Source organism: Corapipo altera, unplaced genomic scaffold, assembly GCF_003945725.1.
Source record: "Corapipo altera isolate COAL_440 unplaced genomic scaffold, ASM394572v1 61411, whole genome shotgun sequence".
In the NCBI taxonomy this organism is placed as follows: domain Eukaryota; kingdom Metazoa; phylum Chordata; class Aves; order Passeriformes; family Pipridae; genus Corapipo; species Corapipo altera.
The window spans coordinates 26,379,789-26,396,430 of record NW_020884875.1 but is presented as its reverse complement, the minus strand read 5'-3'; the positions used below and the strand labels follow the sequence as shown (position 1 = coordinate 26,396,430).

The following is a 16,642-nucleotide window of genomic DNA, read 5'->3' as shown; positions in this document are numbered from 1 at the left end:
CTGTAGTGCCGATGACCTGGCCTCTGCGTCGACGCCCGGGAGCAGCGCGTCCCTCCCTGGAGACTTTTTCTGTCCCTCTTGGCTTGCGACGGTGCCGCCGCTGACACTGCGTCCCGCTTCCTCTGGCTGGATTTTCCCCTTTTGACAAGGGGCAGAAGTGGGGAGAGGGGTCGCCTCCGCTCTGGGGTTTCCGGGCTTACAGTCTCATCGGCCACTTGTGAGTCCGTGAGGCGGATTATTCACTCCCGCAGCGGGGCGGCTGCGGCCCCCCTCCAGCCCCGTAAGGTCCCGTCCCGCCGTACCCGGGCGCTGCGGGCGCCGCCCGCCGGTCGAAGCGCCGCCGAAGGAGCGCGGAGCGGTGGTGACTGTCCCGAGCGCGGCCCGTCCGCCTCTCCCGGCAACCCCTAGCCTTCCCGAGAACGACAACAACAAAAGACGCCACGGCCTGAGGATGTTCCCGCGGCGGGGGTACTGAGCGGCGCCTCACCCCACTCCTGCCCGCGGCGGCAGAGGGAAGGGGGCCGGCGGGTGTCGCCGCCTCTGTCCCCTCGGCGCACCAGGTGTGAAGCCGGGGCAGGCGGGGAATCTCGCCACGAGAACTGCGCTACGAGGGAGCCCCGCCGCGGCCGGAGCCATGTTCCCCCAGAGCCGGCACCCCGTAAGTACGGCCCGGGCCGCCGCTCCGCGGGGCGAGGGCGCGGGGCGAGAGCCGGACGGTCCGGGGCGTAACTTCGGCTCCCTAGTCCGGCTGGAGGTAGGGATTTGTGTAGAAGGCGCCCTCACAAGTTCGTCCCCTCCTGAGAGGAGCGGCGCATCCTGCCTGCAGGAGCGGCCGGGAACGGGACGTGCCCACTCCCCTTCTTGTTTCGTGGGCAACTTACTTGTCCTGGTAATGGCGGCAGGGAATCGCCGCCGCGCCGGGCAGCATCCGCCGAACGCGGCCCCCGGGATGGGGCAGGCTGTGCCTCCGCAGTAGGGGCGGCGGTGCGGAGCGGGCACGCCCCGCTTTGGTGTAGACGGCGGCGGCAGGAGCGGGTGGGTCGGAGCCGAAGCGGCTCCAGGAGCGCGGTTAAAGCTCGACCCCTGCTTCACATAAGAGGGATGGGAAGGTGGGTAACCAGTGCGCAGCGCCCCGGGGCGGGGGCAGGCTGGGTGCTCCCTCCATCCCTCCGGCCCGGCCGCGGTGGAAAGTGCCGCCCCCTGCTCCCCGCGGGGCAGCCGCACTCTGACTGAACGTGCATCTCTCTCCCGTGCCGGCCGCCACCGCGCCAGACCTCGCACCAGGCTGCGGGACAGCCTTTCAAATTCACTATCCCGGAGTCGCTGGACCGCATCAAGGAAGAGTTCCAGTTCCTCCAGGCGCAGTACCACAGGTGAGCGCCCGCGGGCCGCCCCGGGACCAGGGGTTACCGCTCCGTGCCAGGCCAGGCGCGGGGGCTGCACAGAACGGGCGCGTCCAGGCGGTGGCGTGTGGCGTCGCGGCTGAGCCCCGCCGAGGGACCCGGGCAGGGCGGGGAGAGGCGGCGCGGGCAGCCCCGGCCGCAGCGGTACCGGGAGATGCCGGGGGGACGGGGCGCACAAGGGGGCTCGCCCTGCCCTGCACGTGCCTACCCGCTGGTGTGCTGGGCGGGTAGCTTCCAAAGGGATGTGGTGTCGGAGCTGGAGAAGTTCAGCATCTGTGGGCATAAAAAATAAAACAGTGTTTGTTAGGGATTCTTATGAGAAGGGGTCATTTCAGTATATCGAGTGAGGGCCTGCGCAGATTTTGTGGCACAGCGCGTTAAGGAGGCTACTTTTCATGTTTGCTTATTTGTGTGTGGTGTTAATGGAAAGATTGATAAAACGCCAACGTCGCGTGCTCAAAGAGCCAGGGAGAACTGTTAAAGCACGCGAGTACTTTGAGCAGTAACATAAAGTTGACGTGAATCCGTGGAAGCAGTGGGATTACGCTCCTCGTTGCTGTGCTGGCCTTCAGAAGTTCTTGGTGGGTGTATATTTGCTGCTGAGGTCCCTGCAAAGATTTAGAGTATGAGTTCTTTCATAGCCTGAGCAACTGGCGTTAAGGAACACTAATCTACCTTAATTTTGTACCTAACGTGCACCTGCAATATTTGGAGAGAAGTAAAAACTTTGCAGGTTTCCCAGTTAGAAATCTTCCTTTACCTATAATACTGTAGTCTTATCAAAAGTCATTAACTTGTCTAAACCATTTGTTACTTAAGAAATACAATGTAAACTATAAGCAGTAATTACCATAGTTGTAAGTCAGAAATGCTGGCTTGCACAGGAAGTGTTCCGTAGGATGCTAACTAGTAACTAGTATCGTAAAAAAACCAAAACAAACAGTTTGACAGAAAACAAAGGGAATATTGAGGCCCTCAGTGAAAGTAGAATTATACCGTTGTTTGTGATGAGATATGCAAGTGCTGAATGCGACTTACTTTTGTTTATGGAAACAAAAATCGAAAAGAAACTTGGTTGGAAATGGTAGTCAGAGTTACCGATTTTTCAAGCTGTGGGCAAGGTAACATTTGCTAGAATGTACTTAAGGTAAGAATTATCCTCAAGTTGTAATTGTAAAAGTAAATGGTATTGCTAGGCAGTAATTACTAAACATGTGTACATAGAAATGCCTCTGTCTTATCCATTTTATTCCTGAGAAGTATTTTGGAGAAATTCAGTTCCTTGAAAGTTGTAGTACTTAATAGCAGCTCTTTGTCAAAGCATGAAGAATGGATATGCTTAGGTTCTGGAGACAGTTTGGGCCTCATACAGCACCCATGAAATGACTTATAAATTCCCTCTTCAGCCTTTGTATTTAAAGTATGAATTAAGTCTTTCTATCTGTCAGTTAGTTATGAGGCTTTTTTAATTAGAAGCTTTTGCCAAAATACAAATAGAGTGGGTACATATCAAAACAAATGGCATAAGTTACATTAAAGTGTGATCTGTTTTGTAGCCTTAAATTGGAATGTGAGAAACTGGCAAGCGAAAAGACAGAAATGCAGAGGCATTATGTGATGGTAAGTGTATTTGTTTTATCTTTATTTCAGTAAATATCTCCTAATACAATGTAAATCAGCATAAGAAAATAATGTATGCTCATTTATTTGCAGTATTATGAAATGTCGTATGGATTAAACATTGAAATGCACAAGCAGGTAAGGCATTTTGTTTTCTAAACCGCAAAATCAGCAGTGCATTTAAATGTAGCTGTGCTGTTTATGTTCAGATGACGGTGTCATGTGTCTGAATCAATAGCCTAATTTGTAGCTGTGATTAGTAAAACTTTGCCTACCTCCTGTCAAATGTGGTGTAGATTAGGATAAGCAACAAGGCCTTTATGGTAGTAGTCCTGAAAGACACTGGCATAAGTAGGAAGGGTCTTGTGTCTGTGGTTTTAAAAATATAATTCAGTGCTTTACAAATTTAGGGTTTTTTTGGGGGAGGATTGTTTTTCTTTTGTTAGTGGTAGAGACTCTGATATATAGAACTGATCTTATGCATGTGCAGCATATATTGTGATAGTTGCTTAAATCCTTGCCATATAAAGGTATGAAGAGATTAGCGACTTGGAAAGCTCTAGTTATGACTATGAGTTTGCAAGTTCCCATAAAATTCACACTTATGCCCACTATAATGGTGAATAAAAAGAGTATTGAACTGGAACAAGACACTAAGGACCTCATAAGAGAAGAAAAGCTAAATGATTGCTCAGCCCAGAGGACCCTCAATTGAGTAGTCATTGTCTGCCAAATAAAGCATTAATGGCAGGGTGTAAGTATTCTGTAGATATGCTGACATTCACTTTTTCATCAAGATGCTAGTACAATAAGTCTTTCAGAAATCGATGGCCTCTTAAAAAAATTATCATTAGATGAAGTTGCAGAGTTGGACACATTTCAAAGTGCAACAATACAATTCTTTCTTGATGTGTATGTGCTATTTCATCTAAAACTCTTTGTTTCATTAAATTAAAGAGCATGGCTGACCGGCTAGGGCACAGCGAAGAAATTGATTAGTTCAGGCTTCAGATCTTCAGTATATTCAAAGACATTCATTAAGCAAGTGAATTGCAGAATTGAATTTTGCTTTTGTAACTGTGAACTCTTTGATTTTGTTTTGTTTTGTTTTCCTCTAAAAATATTATATTTGGAAAGGTGACATTGTAATTCCACGATAACTTTCTGTCTGCAAAGCAGGGTAGGTATTCTTTTGGTTTTTGGAGGTACACTTTTTTCAATGCAAAATGCCATTAAAAGAAGTATTATGACAACCTCATTTTTTTTAAAGTAGTGAGCCAAATAGGTAGATGAAACAGCTATTGTAGTGTTTGGCTTGGTTGTCTGCTGTAGCTTAACTAATTTTTTGTTTTGTGTTTTAGAACAGTGTCAGTTTTTCTGTGTGGTGACTTTTCCTGGCTTTGTTATTTAAGATTCTTTTCTTGGGTTTATTCTCCTTAACTACTTCTTGGCACACATTAACCTGTGAGAAAGCCAGCATCTGTATAGGAAGCCCATTTGCTGCAAAGTGGATGGTGTTTTCAGAAGATATTTGAAGAGAATGTGTTGCTTCAGTCAATGCATTAGGAATTAACTTTAGATAAAATCAATTAAACCCACAAGATCAAAGTGTGTGAGAACTGAGGTTTCCACTTTGACCTGAACATATGTGTATTGTAAGGGTTTAATGGTCTCTGTGTATGGCAACTATAATTATGTACCCGTTATGCAGTGATACTTCGAAAGCTTATAAGATTTATGACAGAGCATTATATCAGTGTTGGCTCTACTTGGGGAGAGTAGTGCATGCTTGCTCTGTGTATGCTGTTAAGAATAAGCTTTTGAATGCATAAGTGCATTTCTCTGCATATGAGTCTCACATACTGTTCTTTTACGTGTTAAGTAATTCTAATTTTTGGTAAAGGTACCACCTTTATATTAAAGACTCTTGATTTAGATACCTGCAGTGAGGATGCCCAATGGTGTTGCAGTTCAGTATGTAGGTGGTCTCAGATTACAGGAAATGAAAAAAAGCCTAACAATGACATTCTTCTGAATTTCCACAGCTAACTATGAGTTCTGAGGAGGCTTTTGACAGGTCGTAATCATAATTCTTATTAACTGGTGATGTCTACCCCCAAGGGTGTAGCCAGGCTCAAATTGATGCTTTTTGCTGGCTGATCACCAGCGTGGCCTAAGTGCTCATTATGTTGTAGAGAGGGCCTTTGGAGCTCTCATTACATTTGACAGGAATTCTCTCTAGGGGAAAACTGGGCATTAGCTAGACTCCTGACAGGCTGAAATTATTCCTGCTTTATGGCTTATAACCAAATGCTAGCAAGGCATCATCAGGGGACATGAAAAATTGTCATTTCTGACAACATCTTTGTTACTGGAAAATGCAGTGATGGGGAAACTTTCCACTGAACAAGCTTTAACATCTTTAAGGCTTGCCTCCCATTTGGATGCTGCACTTGCTCTGTGTGAAGCCCTTCAGACTGCTTGGGGTGCTGTTTGAAAAACAAAAAATTACACTGCAGCACTGTTTATTTATGGAGTGTGGTGTGTACATCACTGTTAAAAGTAAAGTCATTTAGATATAATGAAGTAGTTGCAATTAGCCTGCATATATAAATGAAAAGGTTAAGTTCTTGTATTGATACAGTTGTGTCAGCAGTTCCCTCTTCATTTAATGTAGTTATCTATTATCATTTGACTAAAACGGAGTTAGTCAGGACTTGAATGTTGTTATAAACAGACCTAACTGAGGTGAACTTTCCACAAGCAGCTGTAGTGGCAGAGCTTTCCACTTGAATATGTTTCATTTAGGTTCAGAAATGACCATGGTAAGGCTTCCCTCCCAACTTTTAGCTTTGGCACTTTGTGGTGTTTAATTGCAAAACTCAGTGCTTAAATGAAGGTGCTGCTGCATTTCAACCCGCTGGCTGAATGGTGACCAGGAAATAGTCTTTTGACATATTCGTGGCTGGTTTGTATTTGGATTTGTTTGTTTGCTTGTCTTGTTTTCATCTTGTTTCTGTGTGGGTTTTTAAACTTATTAAAGAATTTCAAAGATTAGTTCTTAGAGGATGTTGTGTGCGGACACTTCCACTGTTTTCTTAGAAATTATTTTAAGGTGAACAGTTACAGAAACAGGCACCTGAGGATTTGTTTAATTAGATGTAAGTTGATTTAGATATTGTTTTCATATATGTCAAGAAGACAAAATGAATAAGAGTGTTTGGTGTGGTCTTAAGTTTCTTTTCAGTGTTATACTGTCCAAGGGAGATTTTTTCCCCGCTATGACATCTGTGTCTGGCAAAGCAGGTAAATCAACTGCTAGCGCCAAGAGGTAGAGTTGCTTGGGTGTTAAAAATCCTGCTGCACTTAGAGTTGCTACCCTTGGCTCTTAAGGCAGTACATCTTTATTTTCACCAGCTCTGCCTGTCATCTTATGTCCTAAGTCAGGAGATAAATTTTCCTGTTCATTTAGTGCCTGGATTGTTTAGGTGCAAGATTATCTTTTGTTTACTGCCAGGCAACCAAAGAAAAAATAATTCATCAGTGCTGAACCAACTGACAGACTTAGAAACTTTATGGTGTCTGGGTTTCTGCTATCCCAACAGTTGCAGAAAGGTTTCCTGCTCTTTGGGTGGGTTATTTTGATCTCTCTGACCTACCTGGAGGCAGACCTGTCATTCAGTACCTTGTCCGTTGTAGAAAAGTACACAAACTCCAAAGCTGCATTGTGTTAACCAGTTGTACAAGAGTTAAATGTCTGTTTTAGCCTGGACTGTTTTGCGTAATCATTTCTAACACTTTACATCAAAGGACGGAATCTTCTAATGATATCTCATTAGAACATCAGTCTTCAGGAGTGGGTTAAAAGGAGGGAATTAAGGAGCTTAGTTATCTCTATACAGCTTCTGAGTAGGATGGCTATGCTGTTGAAAGGGATTTAAAGATAAGTTTTTTTTTTCTGCTATGGTTTAATTGGAATGAAAAATTCCTTAAGGTTTTGGTGGTGTGCAGAGAATGTTTCAAGAGCACTTTGCAGTTGGCACCATAAGACATGCAAAAGCTGGTTTTATTTAAAAGAGATAATAGTAGGGTTGATTGTTACACAGTATTTTTCGCTCAAAAAATTGTACTTATTCTACAAATATTTGTTTTCTAAATGAGTACAGTTGTGTCGGAAGTGTAACCATTTCAACTACAACTAGAGTTTCCAGTTTGAAAGGGGAGAAAAGACTAGAGTGGTGACCTCAACTTTCATGACTTTTGAACCATGTTTCAAGCTCAAGGCTAGCATTATTTTGAAGGAATTATCTGACAGTTTCAGGGCACTGTGAAATACGTCTCCATGCAGCTTTTAGATAACCATGTTGTCAGACACCATCTAGTATGTCAACTCCATATACAACTTAATTCAAAAGTGTATCACAGTATAAACACTGTACATATATTAAATACTACCTGATCATCTCTCATTTTAGACTTGGTCTGCCAGATTTCAGGTTCCTCAGAGAGCCCTAGAGGGAGAGAGGAAATGTATTCCTACCAGCTACATTGTTAAACTTCTATTGCATTGCTGGAACTTGCATTGCTGCATGTCTTGTTGATGTACTTTGTGCATCTATTTAAGTGGAGGGAAGAAAAAAAAAAAAGCCCTGGTAATTTTTGGGGTAAGAAGAAGAGTAAGAGGGAAGATGCTGTGTGAATGTGCAGTAGCCTTCCGTCACAACAGAATCTATGGGGAAAGCTTAACAGTTTTCCTTCTTGTGCTAGTTGTTACACCAGATCAAGCTGAGCATTTGAATTGCTTTTCTTCCTCTCTACTTAAATGTTTATAACAAAGTGGTAAAATTGTAGCATCTCTAATGCGAAATAGAAGATACGATATTTTAGATATGATAGATCACCATTGACACACAGTAAAAGCCTTTAAAAATAATTTTAGGTTTACTGGCATTTATAAGAAGACTGCATAGTACCTGTTACTTTAAAAAAGATAATGATTTTGAATAGAACTAATGAAATTATATTTCCATTTAGGGTAAAATTTAGGGATATCTAATAGCAATTATGTCAAACGCTACTATTTTCATCTTCTGCATCACACTTGTTATTTGGACTCCGTTGGTATTTGAACAGTAGTAGTTGCTCACATAGTTCCTTGCCAAAAGGGGAAAAAGAAAGGTGGACAGGGAGAATTCAAGATTATTTCAGCTTTTGTTTGTCAGAACAGCTAGTTAAACAGATTAGTCCTTGTGATTGCTTGTAGGCCATGGCTTTTAAAGTTTTTGCAAGTTCGTCCTATGTTTAACCTGAACTTGCAACCCATGTTCTGGTGAATTTCTACCTTTAAAGTTTTTGTAGAGGTAATGTTGTGTGACATCTCAGGGCAACACTTTCTAGTGCCCTTACCATGAAGAATTTTATCCTTCACCAACTAGGAGTTTGCCTTTCTGCACTGGTGACCATTGCCTGCCTTTTATTCTTCTACTGTGCACTTCTAAGAAGAAGCTAGCTGACTTAGTCTTCTCCATAATCACTTTTGTCAGCAATGAGATCTCTCCCCTTAATCCTCCTCTTGAAGCTAATAAAATCTAACTTCTTCCTAGTGTGATATGTGCTCTGGTTGCCTGATGATCTTCCTGGTGTCACTTAGTGACTTATTCCAGTTTAGCAACATCTGTCTTCTTGCCAAAAAAACAGGAACAGAAAGGGAATTATTTCAATTAGCCAGTTGGTTACAGTCATACTACTGCTTCCTAATGTGAGGTGTAGCCTTCAGCAGCACCAGGGTGTGGGGCTGATGTGTATTCAACTTGTTCTTCAGTACTCCTGTGCCCTCTTCTGCAAGACTGCTTTCTAATGTGTTTCTACCCTTGCTGTGCTGGTGTGGGGAAGAGTTTGTCCAAGATGTAGTACAAACTCCAACCTTTGTTTGCTTTAAACCTGGTTTTTGCTATCTTTATTTGATGGCCCTGGTTCCCAGAACAGAAGCTGTTGATGCCTAGCTGCATTTGCAATGGAGTCGAAGTGTTATACCTGTTGCAACCCATCTAAGTTGACTCCTTTTCAGATTGGGCAGTCCCAACCTAACAGTTCTATGGCTTTCTTTGATCATCTTCCTTGTTTTTTACCTCAACCTTTTTAATTTTTAAGTTAGTCTTTTGAAATGAGGGGACTAGAACTACATGCAGTTCTCTGGGTGCAGGTGAACCAGAGATTTATATTATCACAAACTTCTGTTTTCTGGATGTTTTTTGTTTTCTTAATTTTTATTTTTATGTCTTTTTCAGTTAGGTTTCCAAGTTTTTGCTTTTGGTGCCATGAAACGCTGAACTGCTGGAGTTGCCTTTCACATTTGAGTTCTTGCTCATGAATGATAATTGTAAGCTCAGGAGCCATCATTTTACATGGCTAGGGATGTCTCCTCCCAGTGGGTGTAAATTTAGATACAATTCTTTTCATTGCCCGCTTAGATATAAAAGGTCTCTTTGCAGTTCTTCAGTTATTGCTTTTACTTTCTTATAGAATAGAGTGCTGTATTTCCATTTCCTTACAGCCTTCATATTTATTTTCTTTCTAATTCTTTTATGGAGCAAGTTTTCTTACTCACTGCTTACTGTCTTTTCCAGGCTGCGCTGCTGGTCATATTCATAAAAAAGTTTGCAGCAAAGGCCCCCATGAAACTCCACCAGTAAACTGTTTCTGGTATAGTGCCGGAGGTGATTGAAAAGTAGATTAGAGCTTGCTGAAATTGAGTTTAATCTTAACCAAACTCTGGTTTAAATCATGTTAGGCTTAAAAACCAGTTATCTCCTGAGGTTGTCTCTTTAAAAAAGAAGGCCTAGTGCTGCACTGGTTTGGGTATTAGAAAAACAACCAAACAAAAAATCCCAACAAAAGAAAGATTTAAAATACTACTACCTTATGAAATACTGCTATAAACCTTTTTCCATTCCAGTTTCAATTCAAAGTATTGTGATTGTATTTCCAACCTAGAGAATTCAGTATTGTTTCCATAGGCTTGTATGAGTCTTGACACAGCATCAGAGTAGGCTGTTTGGATTTTTTTGATTTTTAAGTGTTAAATATTATTTCAGTTGTTAGAAAGCCTAGTTATAAAATGCACTTTCTAGTATGAGGAAGTCAGTTCAGAAAATTAATCCACTTGGTAAGTTTCACTGAACTTTTTATAGTGATAGTATTCTGTGGCTAATGAGAAACTGCAGAATTTTTAAGAAGAGTCTAATCACTAATTGGGAATTGGCTAAGTTGCTCCCACCTTTTCTTTATGTTCTTTAGATGCATGAACAAATTGGCAGTGATGATTAAAGATTAAAATTCTTTTAAGTGTTGGATAAGCTTTGTGTCAGGGCTGCTTAACTGAAAATATTCTGTGCTTTTTACATGATTCAAAGAGCTAACTATCCTTTTTAACTATGTGATAACAAACTGACAAACTGAGGTTAGTTTGTGTTTTGGTGTAAGACTTAGTTGGTTTGGGGTTTTAGATTTTTTTTTTTTTTTGTTCCTCTCTCCTAGCAGCATGGATGTTCTTTTTTTTCAGTTCAGTCTTTTTTATCTTGAAATTTTTGTTCAATCTTTTTGATGTTTGTGTAAACAGTCAGTCAAAGCAACTTACTTGTAAGGCGACCAGTCAGTGTATTGACAAGAACAGACACAATAGAAAACTACATTAGGAGGTAAGCCATTGGGATTTGCAGTAAATATATTAGAGAACACAAGTGAATTGCCAATACTGCTTGTTTAGCAGTTTGCAAGGGCAATGGTAGTATGGATTTTTGAATTAAAAGGGAAGGACTGTTCTTTCTGTGTGCTGGAACATCTAGTTTATGGCTGAGGATAAAATTGATTTAGAGAACAAAATGCTGTCATCTCTATTTGTGCCATTTTAAAGCCTTCAATGGATTAGCAAGCAAAAACAAAAGATAGCTTTTGGTTTTGGAGAAGGGGAGCAAGAATGGATATGCTTGTTCAGCTGCATCTTGATTAGTTATTAAGTCTATGAGAGAACCTGCTTTTGTTAGCTCAAGAAAAAGAAAGGACATCTGAAACTGGGTAGGTTTTATGATCTGTGGAAATCTGCCTATTTATGAATTTGTTTTTCAAGTGTTCTAAACCCCTTAATTGCTGTGCTCTCTGCTTCATGGTATGATCATCTCAGCTTTTTTAAGTATAGAAGTTTGAATTAAGTCCCTGCAGGAAAGGGATGAAAACCTCAAAATTTCTTAGGAAAAATAACTTAGAGAAAGATCATTCTTTTGTACTGTTGTCACAATAGTTTCCATTTACAACAAAATTTAGTTTAATTTTTTTTTAAAAAAGCTAAAACATTTATTGCTGTTCAAGTGTGAGTTTGAGTGTAAAGTCATGCAGAATTTCTATTTTTGTTACTGGTTATAAGGTGTCCACCCATTACTTTGCAGACAGCTAGCTGTGGCCTGAAATGATGAACATAAATTTCCAGTTAAGCAAATCCAATATCTTTAACAAGACCTATGGGAAGCTTTTAGGTTGTTTCTTTAAACTGAAATATGTACTGTAGAATCACATCACTAGTACCTCTGTGTCCTCCTAGCAGGATCAGCTGTACCACTGTCATTGCTGATAGGGTGCTTGTCTTATCTGTTAGCAAAGTCTTAACAGTAGTGGCAACTTGCAAGCTCTTTAGGTAACAGATTGCTTTTATGTCCTTGCTTTGAAGTGCTTCTTCAGTTACAACTTCAGTCTTTTCTATTGCAGCTTCAGCTCTTTACTATGTGTTTTCTTCACCCTGAATAAGGAGCACAAATCATTCCCCTACCTTCCGGAACTGTGTTCCATACCTTGAAAGTTGGGGGTTCATTCGCTGAATGTTGTTGCCCAGCTGAAGCACAGCGCAATATTCCAGGGGAAGGATGTGCAGTGCTGAATAGTGCAGAAGGTTTACTTAGTGTATGGCTTACTGTGGTGGCAGCCTTTTTTGCAACAGCATACTATTGACTTATGTTCAACTTCTGATGCGCTGTGACAGAGAGATTCCTTCCTAAGGCCCATTATTTCGTTTTCCTTTATGTTCCTGTCTAGACATGCTATGGGCCTTTATCCCTGTCCTTCTTTTTACTTTGCAGTCCATTTTTCCATTCACTGTAAAGTGCGTTCTGAAGCTATTCTCCAGCGTATTCTGTCTTTCTCAGCTTGAAACTCTCTGCAAATTAAGGATTAGGGTAAATGAAGAGATCTTTATGCCTGTTAGTGGGAAATACTGAAGAATACTGGACCTATCATGCATGCAGAACTTCTTAATTTGAAGAAAAGAATTTCTCCGTACACGGTTTAATAGTTAAGCAGTTTTGTCCCTGTTCCTATGAAGTTTTAGATGGACTGTGTTATTAGTGTTGCTCCTAATAGTGCTATGAATGTCAAATTCGTATTGAAGATGTTGACATCATCTGCCTCTTAGCCATAATTACTTTACCTTTTTTGACTTTGCATAATTCTGATGTTTACTGTTGAAAATTACTTCTGAGCTGTGGTTTATCTCTCTTTTGCTTAAATCTTTATGAATAAGAGGCTTTTTAACCTCTGATTTGATGAATAGTAATTAAACTCGAGTGTCTTTGCTCTTCCATTTGCCATTTTCTGCCTGCTAGTCACAGCTAGGCTTTGCCATAGATTCCTGTCCTCTTGACTTCTGAGGTTCCAGAAGGTGTCCACTAGGTGCTCAGTCTTCACTAATGTGCTTTTTGTATTTCATCAGACCTAGCCCATATGAAGATGTTTTACTTGGAACACTCTCACCTGTTACTTTGCTGTTTAAGCTGCAATGTTGAACTTCCATAACTAATAATATATATTAAGCGGTTTGTAATGAATCTTACATAGTTAATATCCATGCAGAAAAGTACTGACTTCTGGCCTTCTTGGTGTTCCTTGACCATATCTTTCATTTTCTGATTGAGGGTATCAAACATCTGACTATTTCAATGTGTAGGGCAGGAGCATTACTTAAGCTGTTTCTTTACTAGGGGCATATATGTGCTTGTGCTGTATATCTACAAACCTGTATATACCTTGCTGGACCTAGTTTCCATTTCATGTATGCTTTCCTGTTTGTCTGAAGTCAGTGAAGAATTTGGGATTTAGTCTCTTGGTACAATTCCATGCCTCCCATTTTTCCTCTGTCCCTTTTCTGTTTTCAGATCTATTAACTGTCATTCATGTCCTTAATATTGTTTCAAAAAGATGTCTTTTCTCCAGATCCTATAAAGCCGATCTTACCAGTTGGCATTTGCTTTTCTCAAGTTCTACTAGCTTTCTCATTCTTTCTTCCTTTTATGATCATTATAAACTCAGCATTGATTGCAGTCTGCATAATTTTTTTTTATATTTGGACAGTTTCAATTAGCTCTTATGTATTAGAATGCAATTTAGAGGATGTCTTTACTATTTTTTCTATTCTGTAAGCAACAGACTATATATAAAAAATAATGAAATGGGGAGAAACTTAACTGTCATGTTCCTAAAGTTTTGCTGGAAGATTTGTGAATCTTTTTCCTACATGGTGAAAATATCCAATATTTTCACCTTCCTTCCAAATCCTGTGTGATGGATAGTTCTGCTAGTTGCTATCAAAGGAGTTTTCAATCCTCTTACCTTGTTAATCCTTGTTATTCACCTGATGGTATCTGAAGCATTTATGTGAATACTATTTTAAAACCTTTAATAGTTTTTTCTGAATTGATAGATTTTTGAAACTGAGCAGTGAATATGCTAAGCATTGTAAAATGGTGAAATTACATTAAGATATAATAGTACATATGAGTGTACTAAGTGTAGTTTGGTAGTTATACATAAAGTACTGGTTATAGCGTATTGATTTTTTTCCCCACATTCCAGGCCTTTGTTCTTAAGTGTCTCTTTTGTTGGCTGACGTGCTTACTGCTCTAGTAAAGTCCCAATTCTACCACTACTATAGTCTTAGTTGAATGTTGATAAAGACTGGGAGTTTTGTTATTGACTTGAATACTGTAAATATATGTACTTGATTTGAGGAACTTTATGCTCTAATTTTTAGAAAGTCTGTGAATCCAGGTGCTTCTCCAGCTATCTAAAAGCTCTGACTTTCTAGTGCCATCCCAGTAAAATGACTCAGTATGGCAAGTGCTAAAAGGATATAGGCAGAATTTGGAATGTGGCTTGTGGGAGGGAGAGCAAAATAGGAAGTAGTTTTAAAATAATGTCCTAAACTGAATGAAGAGTCAACAGGACTCTTTTCTGATAGGAGTGTAGCAGTTACAGATATATTGCTTTTTATGTCTCCTTTCACTTTCCGTTCTCTTTGTCTCCTCACTGTTATTGTGTAGTGGGCTGTTGCTCAGTTGTCCAGAGTAAATGAAGTCCTTAATGTCCTCAAGGATAGTAGTGCAAAGCGTGCTGGATAATTTTGGAGACTATGCTCTAAAGAGATAATTTTGGAGACTATACTCTAGAGCATCATAACAGCACATGGGAATGTAATCCTGTGAGGAGAACTCACGTGAGAGCTTATTATTTCTCCCAAAAACCTCTTCTCTCATCTTGGTTCTCCTGTACTTTAGGCTCCTCTCCTGCTGGATAGATGCCTTCTGCAAGTCTCTTTAACTCACTGATATAGTGGTCTATTAAACTGGCCCTTTCCCACCTTTTTATAGTAATTAGTTTTCTGCCTGACTAGTTGTTAAGTTGTTGGATAAGTCTCCAAATGTCTCCAGTGTGGTTCAGAGAAGGTGTGCCTCTGGAAGCAAGGGTGGGAAAGACCTCTTCTGGATTGGAGTCAGTCTCCGACTTGCTCAGTATCTCATGGAATCTAAATAAAAGTGGGAACTGCATGTGCTGGAAAACAGCTTGAAGGTAACACAAAGCTGTGTGCTCATTTCAGAGATTTAAATAGTTCTGTGTGTATTGAAAGCTAGATTAGCATGGAAACTAAACAGTGGAACTAAAATTTGGATAAAGACACATTTGTAGTTGTGAGTGTTTGAGCAAGATGGGGTAAAGTTGGGTTAAAGGAGAAATGTGGTAACTGTCCTGTTTAGCAAAGTTTGAGAAGACACTTGATATAGTCAAGATACGTGAAAGGAGCACTTTGACATCCTGACAACAGCTTCTTTGTTGCCTGTTGGCTTGGTTTCAACAGGATTGACAGCTGCAAATGGGATGGGCAGTTGTGTACAGTGGTTCATTAAGAGTTACACACAGCCTCTCTCTATTATTGTAGAGCATTGAAATTAGACATCTGAAATATACCCAGTCCCTTTACGGATGAATGAGGTCAAAACCTGTAGTAGTTATTTGGCAAGTGTAGCTGTTGTCTTTCTTGTGCATCATATGTAGCTTATGTTTAAATGAATGTGACCTTTTTGTAATTTAAACTAATATCTAAGAAGATTCTGCAGTTTAGGAACTGAATTAAAACCCACTAATTTCACTTTGGAAACTATCTAGCATTCTTTGGCTTTATTGTTTTGAGGTTTTATTCTGTTAATATTTCTGCTACTTCTTCCTCTCGCCATTTCCACTTGCAGTATGGTGGTGGTTTTGTTTGTGGTTTTTTTTTTTTTTTCATTGCTAAAGATTTTTCATGTCAGTCTTCTGGGATTGTAATATCATCATGTTGTGGGTGACAGATCTCACAATTAAAATGAATAGAACAAATGTGGAGCAGAGAAAAAGCTGTGTTTGTTAATGATACGTCATGCTAAACTGGGAGTTTATGCCTGAAATAGAGAGATTGTTCCTGTCACTGAAATGAATGCTACCCATTGCTGCTTGTCAGATTGAATATTAAGTATCTGTTGAGAATAAACCTTCCCATTCCTTCCTATGGGTGAGAATATTAGTGATAACAGTTTATAATTTAAAATATAGTTTGAAGGCCAACTTCCACAGTGTGTTGCAGGATGGTTAATATGGTGGTACAGGGGAGATGAATGTGTCTACTTGTGTGAGTAGTCTGTTACTCAGGAGGCCTGTAAATTTCATTGGCTGCTGCAGTTCTTCTAGAATCATTGGATTTGAGAGCAATAGAAAGATAAGATATCCGATTACCCAAATGATTTGCAGGGTTAGCCAACGTTGTCATGGAGACGCAAGTTGGAACAAATTAAATTTCAAGCAATAAAATAATCTTAAAGCACGTCTGGGAACAAGAAAATTTGGCAATGGCACTAACCTGAATTGTGTCTTAGGTTGACACAACTGTTGTTTGACATTGATGTACTGTGGGGGCTTAAACTTTTAAATGGCATGTTGCCTTTTTTTTTTCTTTTGCAACCATTGCCAAAATGGAATGTAGTGTATTAATTTTAAATAAAGGGCATTCATAATATATGCATATCTCAGTGCTCACCTTGGATTCAATAACTCATGAACAGCAAAGTTCACAGAATACTAGCTTTAATCATTTGAAGCTTTTGAGTGTTTAAATTTTGAGATTTAATTATAACTCCAACATCACTTCATCCCAGTTCTTAGTGATGAATTTTTGGAAGTGCTACAGTCTTTGTAGCAAGTTCTAACAAAGGATGCAGAGAGCTAACTACATGAAATGTTTCTTTTTCTCCAATTGCTCTGTGGATATGTGT

General features: G+C 40.3%; 1 protein-coding gene across 6 annotated transcripts in view; it reads left to right on the top strand.

Annotated features, from left to right (window-relative positions):
- Window positions 1-333: 333 nt before the first annotated feature.
- Window positions 334-16,642, top strand: part of LOC113943232 (transducin-like enhancer protein 1) — an 84,441-nt gene continuing 68,132 nt past the window's right edge. For 5 of the 6 annotated variants that reach the window (XR_003526247.1, XM_027634741.1, XM_027634738.1 and 2 more), the window contains exons 1-4: window positions 334-658; window positions 1,273-1,373; window positions 2,960-3,023; window positions 3,117-3,161. Coding sequence is in view for 5 of the 6 variants with exons in the window: in XM_027634741.1 (XP_027490542.1) it covers window positions 635-658; window positions 1,273-1,373; window positions 2,960-3,023; window positions 3,117-3,161 (234 nt within the window). In the remaining variant the exon portion in view is untranslated. Of the gene's footprint in view, window positions 659-1,059; window positions 1,110-1,272; window positions 1,374-2,959; window positions 3,024-3,116; window positions 3,162-16,642 lie in introns of those variants that run through there. The other variant, XM_027634740.1, reaches the window with a different exon arrangement.